The following is a 16,839-nucleotide window of genomic DNA, read 5'->3' on the forward strand; positions in this document are numbered from 1 at the left end:
AGAGGCAAGAAGCACACAGTGCCCTTTCCACAGCTTCCCCACACAAACCTTTACTTGCAGTAATGTGTTCTCAAAAGGCTGGAAGACACAGCATGGCTATCACTGATAAAGTGGCTACAGGGCTGCATGACAAGCAGGCAATGCTCTTCAGAAACACAGCTCGTACATGACTCATGGCAGAGTCACTTCATCGTTTGTGGTATTTCACAAGATAGCTTTGTGGCATTCTCCAAGGAAGTCTGGAGTATTTCACCTGGTCCCTACACACCCTGCCTTTCACGCCTCAGCGATACCCTCCCTCCTTCTCTCCCTTTTTTGCAGCCAGAAATCAGTCACATTCCCTGCTATGTCAGCTTTTCCTGAACACTTCATTATGCTGAGAGACACGCATAGTCTTACTGCAGCTGAGATCAGAGAACCTCTAACAAATACTGGGAATCCCATCCTCTAGAGGGTCTTCCCCGCCCCGGGATGCCCAATGATGGCAAGAATGGGTTTCGCTTTCCTGGAGAAGTCAAGGCAGAAGCCATCAATCACTGCTCTGCATGGCCCAGATACTGATCTGGGTGAGATTCTGCATTCAGGGCAGCATATGCTTCCGTAGGATCGAGAGCTGGGTGGAAAAAAAAGTGTTCGCGTACACTTTAAAAGAAGAAAAAAGTGCAACAGACAAGCCACCACTCTCAGGCAGCAAGGAAATTGCCACCAAGTTATAACTGTGCACAGGTATGACAGAAACAGCTGAATAAGAGCCCTGACTACAAGGAGTAAGGGCCTTACAGCACATTTCTGTGTAATTTGCTAGTCCAGCCAATTTGCACAACTTCAACACTGTCCAGCAAAACTAAGGAACAGGGGGGCGAAAACCCTGTGAGCCTTGTGGCTACTGAAACCCAAGAAGGGGACAGTCACCTTGCAGAAGGCCAAGCCTCCACACCTTAAGAATGCAAAAGGGATACTCTATACCAGTGCTTACGTGAAGTCTTCCAGCTCCTTATTCCCACACTGCAAGGTTATGACATGTACACGGACCCAGGGCTGCTGCTCCACTGGAGTACCAGAGCACATGGACAGTTTGGTGCAGCAGCATAGAGCTCAAATGGGATAACAATGACAGCATTAAAAAAGAACCCGCTGAAGAAGATTAAGAAAATATGGATTTCTCTCTTTTAAGTGACCAAAGGCAACTGAAGGCAACCAAAATACATGATTCCAGAGACTCTTCCTTAGTTTTCAATATAAAGAAACAATGGGATTTAACATTCTATTGCAATACAGGAAAACCAGTAATCTAGGCTTAGAACTAAATTGCTCCTTAAGCAGTTAAGCCTCCCAAAATAAAAGCATCAAAAGACAAGGAAAATTTCCCAATTTATTCAACAAAACCCAAACCCCACATGCTGCTTCTTATATCCAAGATATGCCTTAAACAGTGAAATGGGAGCACTGACTTTACACACATGTAAAGCATTTATGAACCAGCACCTCTTTCTGCTGAGCCTCCTTCTGGCTCGAGGGGACTGTTCCCAAGCCAGGAATAGACTGAGCTACCATCAAGAGTCTCTCCCCATTCACCATTAACCCTACAGAAGCAGAGGTGCAGGCGATGTAATTACTTCAAGCAAGATCATTTAATACTTACATTGGATACAACAGACTTGTATTCCAGTTGCACCACAATGTACCAGTTGGTTTGACTCTACAGGTCTCCTAAATCCCAGGCTGAACTCACTGCATGACCTTTACCAAGTGGCTTAACCTCCCTGCAGCTTCCTTCCGCTCACTTTATTAAATGCTCTGATCCATAGCTGGTAGTATTTTACCGACCAGATGTTTCATATTGAATAACTCAACATCATCAGAAGCTTACAAGTTGGCCACGTGGATGTGTCCATGTTTTTACTTGAGTTTGGGTACTACAACAATAACCCAGATACACTGCAGATAAGTTTTCCCAAATCAATTCCATAGTCAAAGAGAGCCATGGAGAGTAAGGGATAGCTGCAGCACATGTTTGATTTTTAAAATGTATATGCATTACTTTGCAAAAGGATGATATAAAGATGCAAGAGTAGGATTTAAAAAAAAAAGCAACAGGAAAAAGGCAAGAAGTGTTCTCTTAATCCTCCTTTTTAAAAAAGATGCCAATAAAAGCTAGGGCACCGGCACACAACCATCTATCGCCAGAGCCTAGCACATTAAGACCTGGAAGCATCACTGTAGCATAGAAGAATGTGGTACAGAAACAACGTTACTATGTCAGTAATAAAATTATTGGTATTCGTGCCACAGCTGAATATCAAAAGGCTCATCCTTTAGACACAACCGGGTTCAACACCCACGTAATGCCATTGCTCTGGTAAAACAACTGGTGAGGACACATGCATGACTAACTCTAAACACCGATTCAGAACATTAATGATTAACAGAAAGCAAATAGCAAAAGCAAGTGGCAGGCTGGTTTCTGCCTTCTAACATGTGCAGCATCATGATAGAATCAAGAATGCTGTCCTGGCCCTGATTCGCTCACCATTCACTCTCGATGAACTTTTATCCCAAACTACAGCAATAGTTACCCAACACTGTTTTAAACAAGGCTTCAGGTCTTTCACGTTCCACAGAAAGGCCTGAAACCTCTAAAAGAGTTAAGCAACAGTGACTAAGATAATTAAGTATACTTCACATGATGTCCAGGATTTCTAGTGACCTTTATACACAGTATCATCCAACTGTTTGAGTACTGAAGATCAAAAAGACTTTGCCTGACTCACAAGTGACTAAGCTGAGAAAAACCAGGCCTGAAGATAATAAAACTAAGAGCACAGGGAAGAGTTTTTATCTGCTCATTACCTCGGGAATAGGAGCACCTTCCAGTTTCCAGAGCATTAAGTAAGTTTTTACACTTCACAGGAAGTCGAAAGCCCACAGAATGAAAGGATCTGAGGATTCCTTTGTTATCAGTGGGCACACGAAAAGGGAAGCACAAGTCCTCCTCCCGCTGTGCCACCAAGCCATGGGAGGTGGCTTCAGTTGGCCTCCTCGGGGTTATCCAGCTCCTTCTTCAGAGGGGCTGTACAGCAGCCAGGCACAACTCTGCCCGTAATTAAACAAGCTCAATAACACGCACAGTGGGAGAGAAAGGAGAGTCCCCGAGGCAGACTGCTAACAAGGACAGAGGCTAGACAAATGGAGCGCTTTCAAGACAGTTTCTTAATCAATAATTTGAAAGGAATACTAGGCACATTGCTGTTCTGCTAGTTTATTCCGCTGAAATAACCTTTATACCTTCCTCTTTTAAAAGTCCAACTGACTTGCATGTAAATGAATCCCACAAAGCAGACCTGCTCACTAACAAAGTGGAAATCCCATCTGGCAACAGTAGGAAGAAAAAAAAAAAAAAAAAAAAGAAAGAAAGAAAAAAAAATCCTGTGACTTATCCACCCCTCCCAAACTTCATCACTGCACACTAGCTCTTGAAACAGTAAACCCAAGAGCCCCACGAGGCACTCACACCCTGAACTGTTGAATAGATCAGAAGCAGCATAATTAGCTATTACCAGGGCCTCTGCAGCTTGATCTGGTATGAATTTGTAATATTGCCCTTCCCCCCACGTCTGATAAAAGCCACACAAAGAAATAAATGTATTTAACATACTGCAGCGTAATATAACACCGATTGCAGATGTAGGGTTTAAGGTATTAAAAAAGTAATCTGAGAAATTAAATGCATTTAAAACTATTTCTGGAACAATTCATTTTTCACAGGACGGGGGAAGAAAAAAAAAAGAGATCTTGTAAGAACATGAAAGAGAAAAAGAAAAAAAAAAAAGGAGTATTCTGGGAACCTCAAGGCAATATTTCCAGTTGTGCACAGGGACGGGTCACAGCCTATAAGAGAAGTATAAGAGGCTGGAGAAGTTTAGAGGTAAGAAAGCTCAGCAAAACAATAACCTAAGCTTGATTCAGAATTCTAGACAATATACTTTAAACACTGAATACCACATTAAAATGTCAATACAATCACAATATTAAAACTTTCAAATGATTAACATTAAATGGAAATTTTTAAAAACCCACACAATAGATATAAATACTTTGGTCAGGTGAAGATCTGAGGCATGTGCTCTGATGAGCTCACAGTCTAAAGTCCCATTCATGCACTGAAACCCACGCAGGCAGACAAGAAAAACAGTGTTAATGACTGATAAACCTGACGGGAGCTTAAATAATTAAGAGACAACAGGAAATGGGGCTGAGGTCCTACAGATCATTTATTGGTATCGTAACGAATTGTTAAACTCTACTGGGGGTCGGTTTGTTTATAAACTTATAGCTGCTCATCTTACAAAGCGCAAGAGATTAATTTCTGTTAAAAATTTCTTCAGTTAAGCTGCAAGAAGAAAATTGTCCAAGGTGGGCTACTACTATGCTCTTTCAGCAACTTAGAATCCATATGGCAATTCCAATTAACTCTCTAATGGAAAAAGCAAAACAACTTTAATTGTAGGGGCTTTCAAAGGTTAAAAATACATTAATACATCCACAAAGTAGCAAGCATTCTACAATGAAAACACGTACTCCAAGTCCAGCGCTCACTGGACATCACAGCTTTGAGAGCAAGGCACTCAACAGACTTTAGAAGAAAAGCCCAACTCCTCATGGTATCAAAGCTGCGGCGTTACACTAGAAGTGTAGTTTAACTTGAGTAGAAAGGAACACGTGGTTATCAGGAAATTTCAGTTTCAGAAATTTAAGTAATTTCTGATGACAGAAGGCACAACGGACTTCAGAATTTAAGCACTCTCCGGTTTGCCAAGCTAGTCCCTAACAATATCCCCATCCGTCTGGATCCATCCTGATTTCAAGGAGGCTCCCAATAACCAATGCACTTAAGACAAATCGCAAAATTGAGCCTTATCTAGATCAAGGGGTTGTGATCCAAAAACTTCTCCGGGCGTTAAAGGGTAGCTCAATCTGTGTTACCTCCTACTATCGGCGAAAAAACATCTATCCAGTATGTATAATGACGCAAATTATTTCCTGATACATGCTCATCTTTAGGGTAATAATGTAAAATAAGGGAGAGAGACCAATTATGCTGCAGAAAAACATGCTATTTTAGAAAGTGTTTCCAGCTCCTTTTCACTACTTAACAGTACCAGTCACACTCCCACAAACCTTCACAGATGAAAGGTGAGACGACTTCACAGGGCTTGCCAGCATTAACCCTGTTATTACCTTCATCAGTACAGCTACACACAAATTACTCCACACTACACTCTTATGCAGCCTTCTAATCACATGGTCTTGACATATGGTTACAGCAGCAGTTTAACTCCTATCTGTCATCACCGCAAGGAAAACATTCCCATTTCAGGGTAGTCTCCCAAGAGTAGTAGTGCTGCTGCAGCATTTTCCAAGCTTTTCACTGGCAGCTACTCAGAGGTGAATTCCTGGCTGGGCTCATGCTTGCTGTGTTCCCCACCTAGGGTCACAAGCACTCCTGTGTTGTTCAATCCCTTGGACCATGCTACCTTCTGGAGCACAGGAGAGATGGGCCTGAAGCAGAATTAAAATCTTACACAGACCATTTTATTTGGAGGATGGGGAAAGAGACATCCTAAGAAACCTTAAGCAAGAAACATTTTGCAGATGGTTTAGGGCCAGCCTACTACTTGTCATTCAAACAATGCAGATGCTCAAGTCCATGAACGCCTCATTACTGCATAAATAAGAGCCCTCAGATGTCCTGCTCCCTCCTGTCTTCACACCTTCCTTCTCTTCCCATCCCAAACTCTTTCAATCTTTTTATAAAAAATTAGATTTTTTTTTTATAACTAGAAGACAATGAGGATACCTATAGCAATACTTACAAACAAAACAAAAAAAAACAAAACAAAAAAAGGATTACTTTTGGCACTGTGTTTTCCGCACTTTTATATTCACATTCATGTAGGTATATTTACTATAAAATGTTTTCAAACTGGCAAGTGGCTGCTTATGTGTCCTACAGCCTATGGACCAGAGCACTTCTGTAACACCTTTTTGCACTGTTGGGAACCTCATCCCTCTAAGAATATACCAAAACTAGGGGGGTTGTTTCAGTTTGGTTTTCTTAAACCTGAATTAAAATTCTAATAGTCAATAGTATTTACATTTTTAATTCCTTTAACCACATTCAACCTTCACAGATCTTCTCTTATTCACAGTAAAAACAGTGTGAAAAGGCTGCACCACCCCTTTATTTAGGGGTTAAAAACCAGGCTCACTAATAAGTTATCAGACAAAGAAAAGTCTGAGCTACCAGGGCAATGCAGGCTCTGGAACTTGTCACCTGCAAACGCTGACAGGATAATGATGGGATAAGACTGCTCCTGCTTGTTTTCTCCTTTATTTGAACTCAGCAACAAGGCACTGGCCAGCAATAGCATCTCTTGGAGGTTTTGCTGTTACACGACGGTGCTTACCTAAGCTTGGTTTTGACATAGGTTGAATTAACACCTTCTTATATTTACTGCTTGTTTTTCTAAGTTTTCACAGGTAGACAACAGTTGCACAACATTTTGGCTCTTTAATCTGTAGTCAGGCTCGTAATCTGTTTGTTCCTCCCTCATTAGTTACAGCAACAGTCACTCAGCCTTCTCCAGGATCAAATTATTGCTTGTTATTTCCTCCTAATTGGAGAGGAAGAACCTCACACCGACAACAAAACCAGCATCCCTGAAGCACCCACGTCCTCCCAGAACCACCTTCCAGTGCAGTTCCTTCCTCGCGTCCTTCAGACGGCTCCTGGAAGAGGGAAACTGGAAATCACCTGCAGCTGAGAGGGCTGCCTGTGCCTGCCAAGCTCCTGGGGCCGGAGCGCTCGGGGGGGGGGGGGGGGGGGGGGGGGGGGGGCAGAGAACGTTTTAAAGCACCCTCAGCTGGGACTAAACAGGTATTAAACTTGCTGGGATTTTCCGTACATACTCCAGCCTCTCGGAACAAGAGCTTATGGATTTCACGGAGCATGCCAGCTGGTAAAATCTGGTATTCAAAGGCAGGGGTACTTTTTTTTTTTTTTTAAGGGAAGCTAAATACTTTATATGTCACCCCCTTGGTGTATTTGGGGCTGAAAACTGAGCAAAGCTGCCGTGCTATGTTTTCGCCCAACTTCAGCTGACAAAAACACCGTACTTTTAAAATTCCTGTTAAAACTCTGGTAGGAGGTGGCCTTCCCCGTCCCTCCCGCGAGCGTTAGGGCAGAGGGACCCCGCAGAGCGGGCACGCCGACCCCCAGCCGTAAACAACATGGACACCATCTTCCTCCTGCAACCCGGGCGCTGGGAAACAAACACACACACACACACACCCGCAGCAGCACGGCTCCAGCCAACTTCAAGAACTTCATATTATTAAAAAAAAATAATAATTTTTTTTTTTTTAAATAAAAGCAGGGGTCGGAGGAGTGCCTGTTTGCCCCGCGGGGAGCGGGGCAGCCTCAGACCCCCCCCGGAGCGGGGCGGAGGGGAACGTCGTCGTCCCCCCCCAGCTGGCCCACCCCAGCCCCGCCGTGCTGCCGCAGCGCCCCCCGCCCCGGCTCTGCTCCAGCGGGCCCGTCTAACAAGTTGATCCTGGTGTGAAAGAGGAAGAAAAGGAAAAGCTAGAGGAGAAGGAGGGAAGGAAAAAAAAAAAAAAAAAAAAAAGGCCGGGAGGGGGAGGGGAAGCCCCTGCGCGGCCGCGGAGCCCGCAGGGGGAGGGTCGCCCCCCCCGCCCCCCTCCACGTCCGCAGGATCCATTTTCCCTCCCGCTGCCCCGCTCCAACTTTCCGCGCCCCGGGGGCGGCCCCCGGGTGCCGCCCGCCGCCGAACCGAGCCCCCGCGGCCCTGCCCGCCCAGGACTCACCGGCATCATCTTGGAGCCGAACCGCATGGGGGCGGCCGGTGCCAGCCCCGCCGCCCGGAGCGGGAGACCGGCGGGCCGGGAGGCGGAGGGCCTGCGCTGCCGCCGGGACGCGCGGGGGGACCTGTTGCAGGAGGCGCCCGGCCCCGCCGCCCGTCCTCCGCTTTGTTCCCGCCGGGCGCTGCTCTCCCGCCGCTGCCGTCACCCCCCGCTCCGCTCCGAAACTAACCCCGGCCCGGCGAGGAGGAGCCGCCGCGCCCCGCCCGCCGCCCACCCCCGGGAGGGGCCGGCCCGCCTCCTGCCCCGCGGGGGCTGCCCCGGCCCTCCGGGGGCCCCGCTCCCGCGGCCGGGGCCACCCCTCCCGGGGGGGCGATGCGAGATACACGTGTGCCCCCACGGGTCAGCCCCGCGCTCCTCCGAAACAGCCCGGCCCCCACGCAGTCCCGGTCCCCCCCGGGGGACTTCCCTGGGCCGGCGGCGGCTGGCCAAGGACGCGCTGCCACGCCGCTGCCTCCCCCGCCGGCTCGGCCAGTCCTGCCTGCCCCCGGCGGGTGGTCCCACCGATAACCCCCATGTGCTCTGCGAGGCCTCCAGGTGCCGTTTACTTTGCTTTTTTTGCTGGGTTTAGTTGCCCCTGGCAGCTGAACTGCAGCGGGCAGCTCACACCTCGCACCAGTGAGATGCCAAAACAAAGTCGCAGGCACCCATATTAAGGTTGGACCGTCCGAAAAACAACCCGATCTTTTACATCCGCCTAAGAGAAGGGAAAAAAAAAAAAAAAGTTTTCCATTGCCTGGACCGGTGTGCAGGACACCCATTTCAAGCCCAGGTACTTTGCTAGCAGCACTGCAAAAAAAGCATGCTACATCAGCACCGTTACAGGGCGCTGCAGGAAAACCAGCTCCATCTGTTTTTCTTACTCGTATTAAAATCTTTGCAGTAATTAAAAAGGATAAAAGGGAAGGGGATTATAAATTCCCAGATGAAGGGATAACAAAACTCGGGCTTAGTTTGTATATAAACAGCGCGTTTTCTAAAGCAGTAACTTCGAACAGCATTGATAAAACCCCGGGAACTCCTGTGCAATAACCGAGCGTTAACACAACACCGTGCAGCTGGGGGGGCGCGCTAAAAAAAGATCGAAAAGCTATTTTTGTACTTGTTCGAGCACAGCAAAGAAAATATAGACACGCTTTTTTTTTTTTTTATCGCTACAGAGCTTTGAAATACAGCAATGTTTTAAAAACGTCCCAGAAGTGTCTCGCATCTGCTTTAAACCTGCTGTACGAAGCCTGCCCGCCCCCGGCTCACACTACGAAGCGCTCCCGGAGGAGCCACCCGCCGAGGAGGCGGGGGCCGGGCGCGAGGGTCCAGGCCGGCCATTTCCCCGCGGCTGTGAGCAGCTTTAACACACACACACCCCACCACCCCGTACGTTTTCCTCCCAGGCGAGGCGGCGGCGCTAAGCCCCGGGGCGCCTGCAGCTGCCCTCCCGCCGTGCGGGGCCCTGCGCCGCCAGGAGCCGCCCCCTTGCCCCGGCCGGGCCCCGCCCCGCCGCCAGAGCCAACCAATGAGAAGGCGTCGCCGGAGCCATGACATCACCTCCCCCGGCGCCTATTGGCTACATCGCAGAAACAGCCCGCCGTCTCCCGGCAACGCCTGGCGTCACGGCCCCGCCCCACCGCCCTCGGCGCCCCCCGGTCCCGGTCCCGGCCCCAGCCCGCCCCTCCGGGCCGCCGCCGGTTTGTCCTCTCCCCTGGTGTTTGATTTAAGGAACTGGAAACCCCGGCCCTAAGCGGCGGGCAGAGCCCGGCATCGCCGCTCCCGCACTCCCTACACGTTACCGGTAGCGCACCCGCTGTAGATATCGGCATTCCCACGGCCCCCCCCCACGTGCGGCCCCGGTTCTCCCTCCCCACACCGGCCAAGCCACCCACAGAAGGTTCACGATCCCAGTTTTTATTTGGTAGGGTTGGTGGTGGTTTGCTTTTTTTAACTCAAAACTTTGAATTCATTTTACAAGATCAAAATGTTACAAGCCAAAGCTCCATAGCAATGGAGAACTCAACATTCTTCTGCAAATCTCTGCTTAATATTTAGGGGCACCTAGCTGGTAAGGGATAAAATGAGGGGTATGATCTTCTAATGCATTCCCCAAATACAGTCAGAAATTACTTCTAATATTTCTAAAAATATTAACAAAAAAACAACAAAAAATTTAGAACCCACAAATTTTAAGTCTGAAAAAAATGGAAATGGTTAGAGAAAAATCAACTAGAAAAGAGGTTTCAGGTGTGTGTCTGTGTGTGGCAGCTCTGCTCTGCCAGCACGTGCCTCTCACAGGTCAACCCACAGAACCCTCTCTTGGCACAACTTCTAATTTTACCATCTTCCACACAAAACTACAACCCCATTCCTGCTAAGGAAATGAAGCTTCAAGGGGTGCACCTATTTTTTTCCAGTTTTTATCCAGGCTCTGTGACTCATACGCTGCGGTGGTAGCTCTCGGTGCCATCTGGCCACGCACGGTAGATCACAGCCCCCCTCCAAGAAGAGGGGACAACATTCGCCAGATTTGCAGGTGAAGCGGGGTCAGAACCGCTCGTACCTGTGTGCACCCCAGCAGCACTGCGTACCTTCCCTACAGCGCGCCACATTTCTGCCTCTTCCAGCAATTCAGACAAGATTGCACCAAATAAGCATGACATGCATTTCCCACAATGGGTTATTAATTTTTTGGACTGATTTTTTTTTGTTTTATGAGCAGGGAGTAGATGGTTCCCCCCCATGGGGACTAAAGGTTCAATCTCCAGAACGCCAACAGTTGGAGGTAACAGACTCATGCCCAGGAGAACTGGCAAGGCACAACAGTTCTTGGTCCTGCATATACAAAGCTATCACAAAAAGGAAGAGAAGACAAGATCTGTGGGGTCTGGAGCCAACAGCACAGACCACTGAAGCTCCGCACCTCCTCCCTGGTTCCCATACTCTTGGCGGACTGTCTGGAACATGCTGCAGTTGACTAAGACTACACGCAGTTCCCTAGAAGCAGTCACAGCAAGGGTCCAGGGGAAGTGAGTACTCACAGAATTGCTTGAAAAGTGTCCAAGAAAAGGAAAAAACCACCACCAAACTACCAAACAAAAATGTAGCAGGGTTATTCTTCTCCTTTCCACGTGAGATCTACTTGATCTGAACCACAGAAACTTGCAGCAGCAGAAAGGCATTACAGACAGCAGTGGTAACAATAATCAGTAGAAACCAACAGCATCGTTTCTTGCCATTAGTCTCACCATACAATGAGGTGGATTGGGGGATCGACTGGGGGAGCAGCGCTGGGAAGACACTGCTGTGCTTGCTGCCTGCAGCACACTACTTAAAACTCCAAAACTTCAATTAATTCCTTCAGTGCTATATCTAAGCAATATTAACAGTCACTTCTCATCCTTTTCTCTACCAGCCTGCCTAAAACTGCCTCCAGACCAGTCAAGCCCTCTTTTATTGTCCTGACACACTTAGGAAGATTATCAGGCAACAAACATCAGGCACATCTCTTTTGCAATACCTTGTGAGAATAAAAAATAATAATAAAAAAAAAAGGCAAAAAAAAAGCTGTACCTGCCAGTTGTTTATATTTTGATAACCCATTTAATTCTTCAACAAAAAGACGATGAACCTGATTCTTAGGCAGTTTCTAAGACAGTAATTTCAGAGAGAGTTTGTCAGAAACCCACACAACAGCATCAATGTAAGAGGAGCAGGAGGCCAGCAGGTTTAGATTTGCTGTCCACTGCCACCTACTGTTAAAACTCCCCCAAGTCAAACTTCTGAGGTCCAGTTTCTGAGGGGTACAGTTTGAGAGCATAGAAAGGAAGGGAAAGCTTTGGAATTGGGATTGCTGGGGAGCAAAAAAAACAACGGAGGGAACATGCCAAAAGAATTGCTCACCTAAACTCAGCGGGCTGGAGCACAGCACAGCAGCTTCACAAGTTTGGATTCTTTCCAGCAATGTTGAACTTCTGGCACCTAATTTATACAGCTAGTCTCCAGCTCAAGATAAGGCTTTTCCAGACAGTCTTGCTTAAAAACAAAGGCCTCAACTAGTCAGTGTTGTCAAATTTCCTCACAAAGAAGAAAATAGCTATAGAAAACTGATAGTTTTATACATTCCCACAGTTCTGCTGATCCACCAGCTGTCCTCCGGTGGTTGTTAAGATTCGTTTTCACTATTTAATGTTATTGCTTTTAAATCATCAGTTAACAGACCTTGCAGTAGAAACAGTTTTGGGGGAAACATGCAGCAACAACCGAGTCTACCTCCCCAGTAGGTAAAAAATAGGAAAAAAGATGGAAAAAAGAAGCCCACTAATTCCAAAGTCTGAGATTCAAGAAATCTTTAAAGGAATCTGCTAACCACACCAGCTAGGACATCCCATATTATCCCAGGAGCTGCTTCTGAAGCAAAAGCATTTGCTCTATGCCACATTCAAAACACTACATCAAGAAGCATTTAGCAGATATAAATTTTAAATTAAGATACTGTAGCTTGCCACAACTTCTGTAAATTCCAATTCTTTAAGCATAAAGATTTTCTTTGGCATTGAGCAGTGATATAACAAATACACCTTCCTCCTGGTGATAAGCTGCTTCTCTCTGAAACATCTGCATCTGGCAACTGAAATTACTCCCTTCAGCTGTAATCCCCTTCAGGGAGTTTATCACATCAGTGCATGCTTAATGAAGAACATCATCAGGCCCCTACTTGAATGGTTTGTGTCTTGCTGAAAGCTAGGATTTGTTGTCAGGTGAAGTCCATTTCGGTTGTATACTTCCTTATTCACACACAGATGATACTGATTTAAAATCTAAACAAAAAACTGTGCCACAGCTCAAAAATCCCTAAATTTTCCCTACATGAGGAACAGCTGAGTTAAATTTACCTCACTCAGAGACACGAGAGCCAGCCTCTTGCTTGTGAAATCACTTACTTCTGTACAAAGTGAATATAAACTTTGTTGGTCCCCGCATATATGAATTGGTAACGCATGGAAGCAACTACGCGAAACAACAGAGGTTCAGGTTCAGACTCTGTAACCTTAAAGTTAATTTTAAAATACCTCTTGCTTAACTTGCATCCTGTCTGTAAACTAATCCCATTATCTAAGTTGTGGGAGTCACACATGCACCCACTGCGCCAAGTACATACTCAATCACATTACTCAGTGAGCTAATAATTACACAGAGCCAGCAGCACCCAGAAACTAGCGCCACTCAGAAACTACTTTAGAGATTTGCATCAATTCTGCTGCAATGTATTCAGCTCCTAAAGCTGATAATTTAACAACAGTTTCAAAGGATGATTCTATAAAGATAGGAAGTGACATTAATACCGCTGTATACAGGCATCACTCCCAGTAAACAAATGTTCTCCATTTATTCCAGATCAAGCAGGAATTATTTAACATCAGTAAACTAAAGCTTCTCCAACTTCTCAAGTTACTTGTTGGAAGAAAATTCTAATTTCCTCACTCCAAATTCTCTTCCACGTAATTTAAATTCAGATAATTTTTTCCCCACAGGTAATTTAATAACCAGCTGGCTAAAGCAAGTCTGCACCGTGTCTTAAAAAGCAGAGAAATAAACTTCCTCTTCCATTAGTCCCCAGCATGTTTGAAGAAAATGTAGGCTAGCGCAAATTAGCTTTTTGTATGCATCATACACAGCTGCCATTCTTCTCAATAACTAAATTATATTCACTAGACTCACTCTGGATCCCTGGCAATTTATCTCAGCACCGATCCTGACAGAATACCCTCTGTAACAAAACATCTGTTTAAGGCAATTACAGCAATGCAAAAAAGCTGTATCTGCCTGCAGCTACTCATCCAGCCCCATAAGGGAGTTGGTCAGTGAGGAAGAACAGGGAAGGAACCAAAAATTACGCTCATTAAGCACATATATACATTCAGCTGTTGCAAACAGAAATTATGTGATCAAAATGCCATTCCTTACCCGAAACCTTAAGTCACTGTTTAGCCACACCGTGATGCTGAACCTTCATCCTAGCTGGATGTTTAGATAATGTGGAGAGTTAAATTAACACTGCCGTTTTACTGTTGCCTCGTCCCTATTTCTCAGCTGCCAAGAAGTCAGCCTTAGCTCATGCTAGCAGGCCCTGTGGAGTCAAGAGAGAATGAAAGCAGGATTTCAGAAAATACAAAATTATTTCAAGATCAGCACACACACATCCTCCCCGTAATTTCTTTTTTGTAAAGCAACTGCAGGACTGAGCAGACCATGTCTTTGTTAACATATTCTCCTAGTTAATTTATGTATTTTTGTTGTACATTCTCACAGAGCGCTATAGCCTCGTGCCTCAGCAAATCAAACTCTGCTTTAGGGAACCTGGCAGACACAGGTACGTGGTCCATAAGCAACAACAGACACTTTGGGAGCTGTCTCTTTCTTATACATCAACAGCATTGCTGCAGTTTGCCGTGTCAGTGATGTTTCACTGAGCTGAACTGATGAGACACAGAGGCATTACTGACGTCTTTCATGAATTATCTTTAGGACAGCGTAAAGATGTGGCAACATACTAAAACCAAAGGAATTGCTTGGAACTTACATCAAAACTGAGCCCCTCCTAACAGTGGTAACTTGATTCTCCATCCTAGGGCTTCTGTACAACCTACATGAAAATAATCCAGAGAATTAGCATGAAGTCTAATCAAAACCTCCTTTTTTATTTATATAAGCTTATTCACTGAGCTTACTTCTGAATACAGCTGTGTGAGGATATGTAACCTCACCAAGATAACGTGCTATCCAGCACCTGACTCCACAGCCCTCTTTCAGGGAAGGTATTTTGACTCCAAGAAAATAGAAAGGTTGTTTGTCTGAACCCTTGTCCTTTTTATCCCCCAAGTACATCAGTTTACCTAATTAATACATTACATGTCTACAAACCCCAGCTTTCTCGTGGATTTGAAAATACTTCTAGTTAAATCCTTTTTTGAAATTTCAAACAGAAAACATATTTAATGAAAGCTAGCAACATGCCTAGCCTACAAAAACTACTCAAGATTAATCTAGTCCCCATACTTGTAGCTGAGAAAAATCTACAGAGGTTGTATTTTCTTTCATCCTATCTTCTACTTGTTTTCCTTTTGCTTCTACCTCTCATTTCCCAAGAAGCATCATGTGCTTCTGCCTGTCAGCTTCAGCTTATGATTACTATCGCATAACTAAGGTACAGTATTACAAATACATTACAAGGTAGATGTAGATTTTAGAGGTGGTTTCTCAACCAGCTTTTTATGTAACATGTAGCACTACTGCGCCCAAACCTGGTTAGTCTACAAAGGATCCATTTAAATATGTATATTGATTTAATTAAACTGGGATTACATTCATATCTGAAGCTGACTCCACAGGACAAGAATGTTTAAGTTATCTATTAGACAGATATTAGATATATTAGATAGATTAGATAGATAGATTATTAGAGATCAGAAGTCTCAGCTGCAAAACATGAATCTGTGCAAATTTACACTCTGTCTACATTTGTTAAGAACATTCTAAAAGGAAATTTTAATGGGTTTTCTTCCATTTCTTTTTTAATGCCTCTCAAAAAAAGACCTTTAAACAAGCAATACTCTGCCTCGGTGTCCAGCATCCTGAATGAAAATACAGCTGTGTGAATATACCAGACTTTCTTCAAATTCACCACCTCTTAAAAAAACCCTTAATATCCATAAAGTGAGCAAACTGTGACTGCCCCAGAGAAGAAAATGTGCCATGTGGGAAGGCATTTTCTATCTTTTTATTGATTACACTAACTAAATAAAACAAATCTGTTCTCCTCCCACCCAGCTTCTGCTCTTATACTCAGTTTTTGAGCACATTACTCCTCTTTGCTCCTATATTCCTCATTAACACAGCAGTTCTTGACCTAGTTATGCACCTTCCTTCACCTCTAATCCCTGCTGCTAGATTTCTTCCCCCATCCCTATCTTCCCAGACATCTGCTTATTAGCTCCTGCTTCTCAGTCTCTCTTCTCCCCCTTCCCTGAATTTCTTGTCCTTTCTCACATTTGATAACTACAAATTTCCTTGTATTTGAACCAGGCTCCTTCCTCTTTACCGTGGCTCTAGGCATTGCTTGGTTCCACACAAAGCCCAAACAAAATATTCCATGTACTTTCAGTAAAATTTCACAGATCACACTTGAATCAGCTGGGAGCACAATACACATACCATCTTCTAAGCTTGTAGTAAGCTGAGAGGTTGAATCTGTTTGGTATAGATACATCTAAAGAACTTCTCTCAAAAATTTTAGTTTTTTAAGTAATGGGACTTCACAAAGACTTATGGCATAAAATTTTTTTGCAGATTACTACAAAGAAAGCAAACCAGATATCCTCAGCCCAAGTGGTCTTCCTTTTAAACCTCATATTCCTAATCCAAAGTACAGAGACATCAAAATTTCACACACACACCCCAAAATAGGCAAAAAGATTATGAAGATTTTTTTGCTTAAAAGGGCAAAACAAGACATCTCCTCTAACATCCTTCTTGTAAGTCACTGAGATGTTTTAAAAAAATATTCAGTCCAACCATACTTGTCATTCTAACATGGTATAAATGAAACTAAGGCTATTTCAGGGGCTTTTAAATCTTACAAGCACTGCCGAGATCTAAATAAGTGGTAACCCAAATAAGGCAAATGAGGTACGTACCTTGCATGAGTTGTAAAATATTGACAAAATGCTTGCATGTTACTTGACATGCAATAGACTCTCCATAACTTCATCTCATCCCTTTCAGGAAGTATTATCAAGTTGTCTGGCTTCACACCATCCCATAGCAACTGACAAGTTAAGCCGCTAGAGAGTCTGTGATAGGGATTTTGTGGAAGTGCAGGCATACGGTCTGTGTTTTTGCAAATTAGCGCAA

At 44.9% G+C, this 16,839-nt stretch overlaps 1 protein-coding gene across 2 annotated transcripts in view; it reads right to left on the reverse strand.

Annotated features, from left to right (window-relative positions):
* Positions 1-16,839, reverse strand: part of TP53BP2 (tumor protein p53 binding protein 2) — a 78,611-nt gene that overhangs the window by 40,830 nt on the left and 20,942 nt on the right. Inside the window, exons 3-4 of one of the 2 annotated variants that reach the window (XM_055726043.1) lie at positions 14,510-14,572; positions 13,894-14,056 (exon numbers count right to left, since the gene is read on the reverse strand). Coding sequence is in view for 1 of the 2 variants with exons in the window: in XM_055726042.1 (XP_055582017.1) it covers positions 7,885-7,911 (27 nt within the window). In the remaining variant the exon portion in view is untranslated. Of the gene's footprint in view, positions 1-7,884; positions 8,097-13,893; positions 14,057-14,509; positions 14,573-16,839 lie in introns of those variants that run through there. The other variant, XM_055726042.1, reaches the window with a different exon arrangement.

Source organism: Falco cherrug, chromosome 13 (assembly GCF_023634085.1).
Source record: "Falco cherrug isolate bFalChe1 chromosome 13, bFalChe1.pri, whole genome shotgun sequence".
Taxonomy (NCBI): domain Eukaryota; kingdom Metazoa; phylum Chordata; class Aves; order Falconiformes; family Falconidae; genus Falco; species Falco cherrug.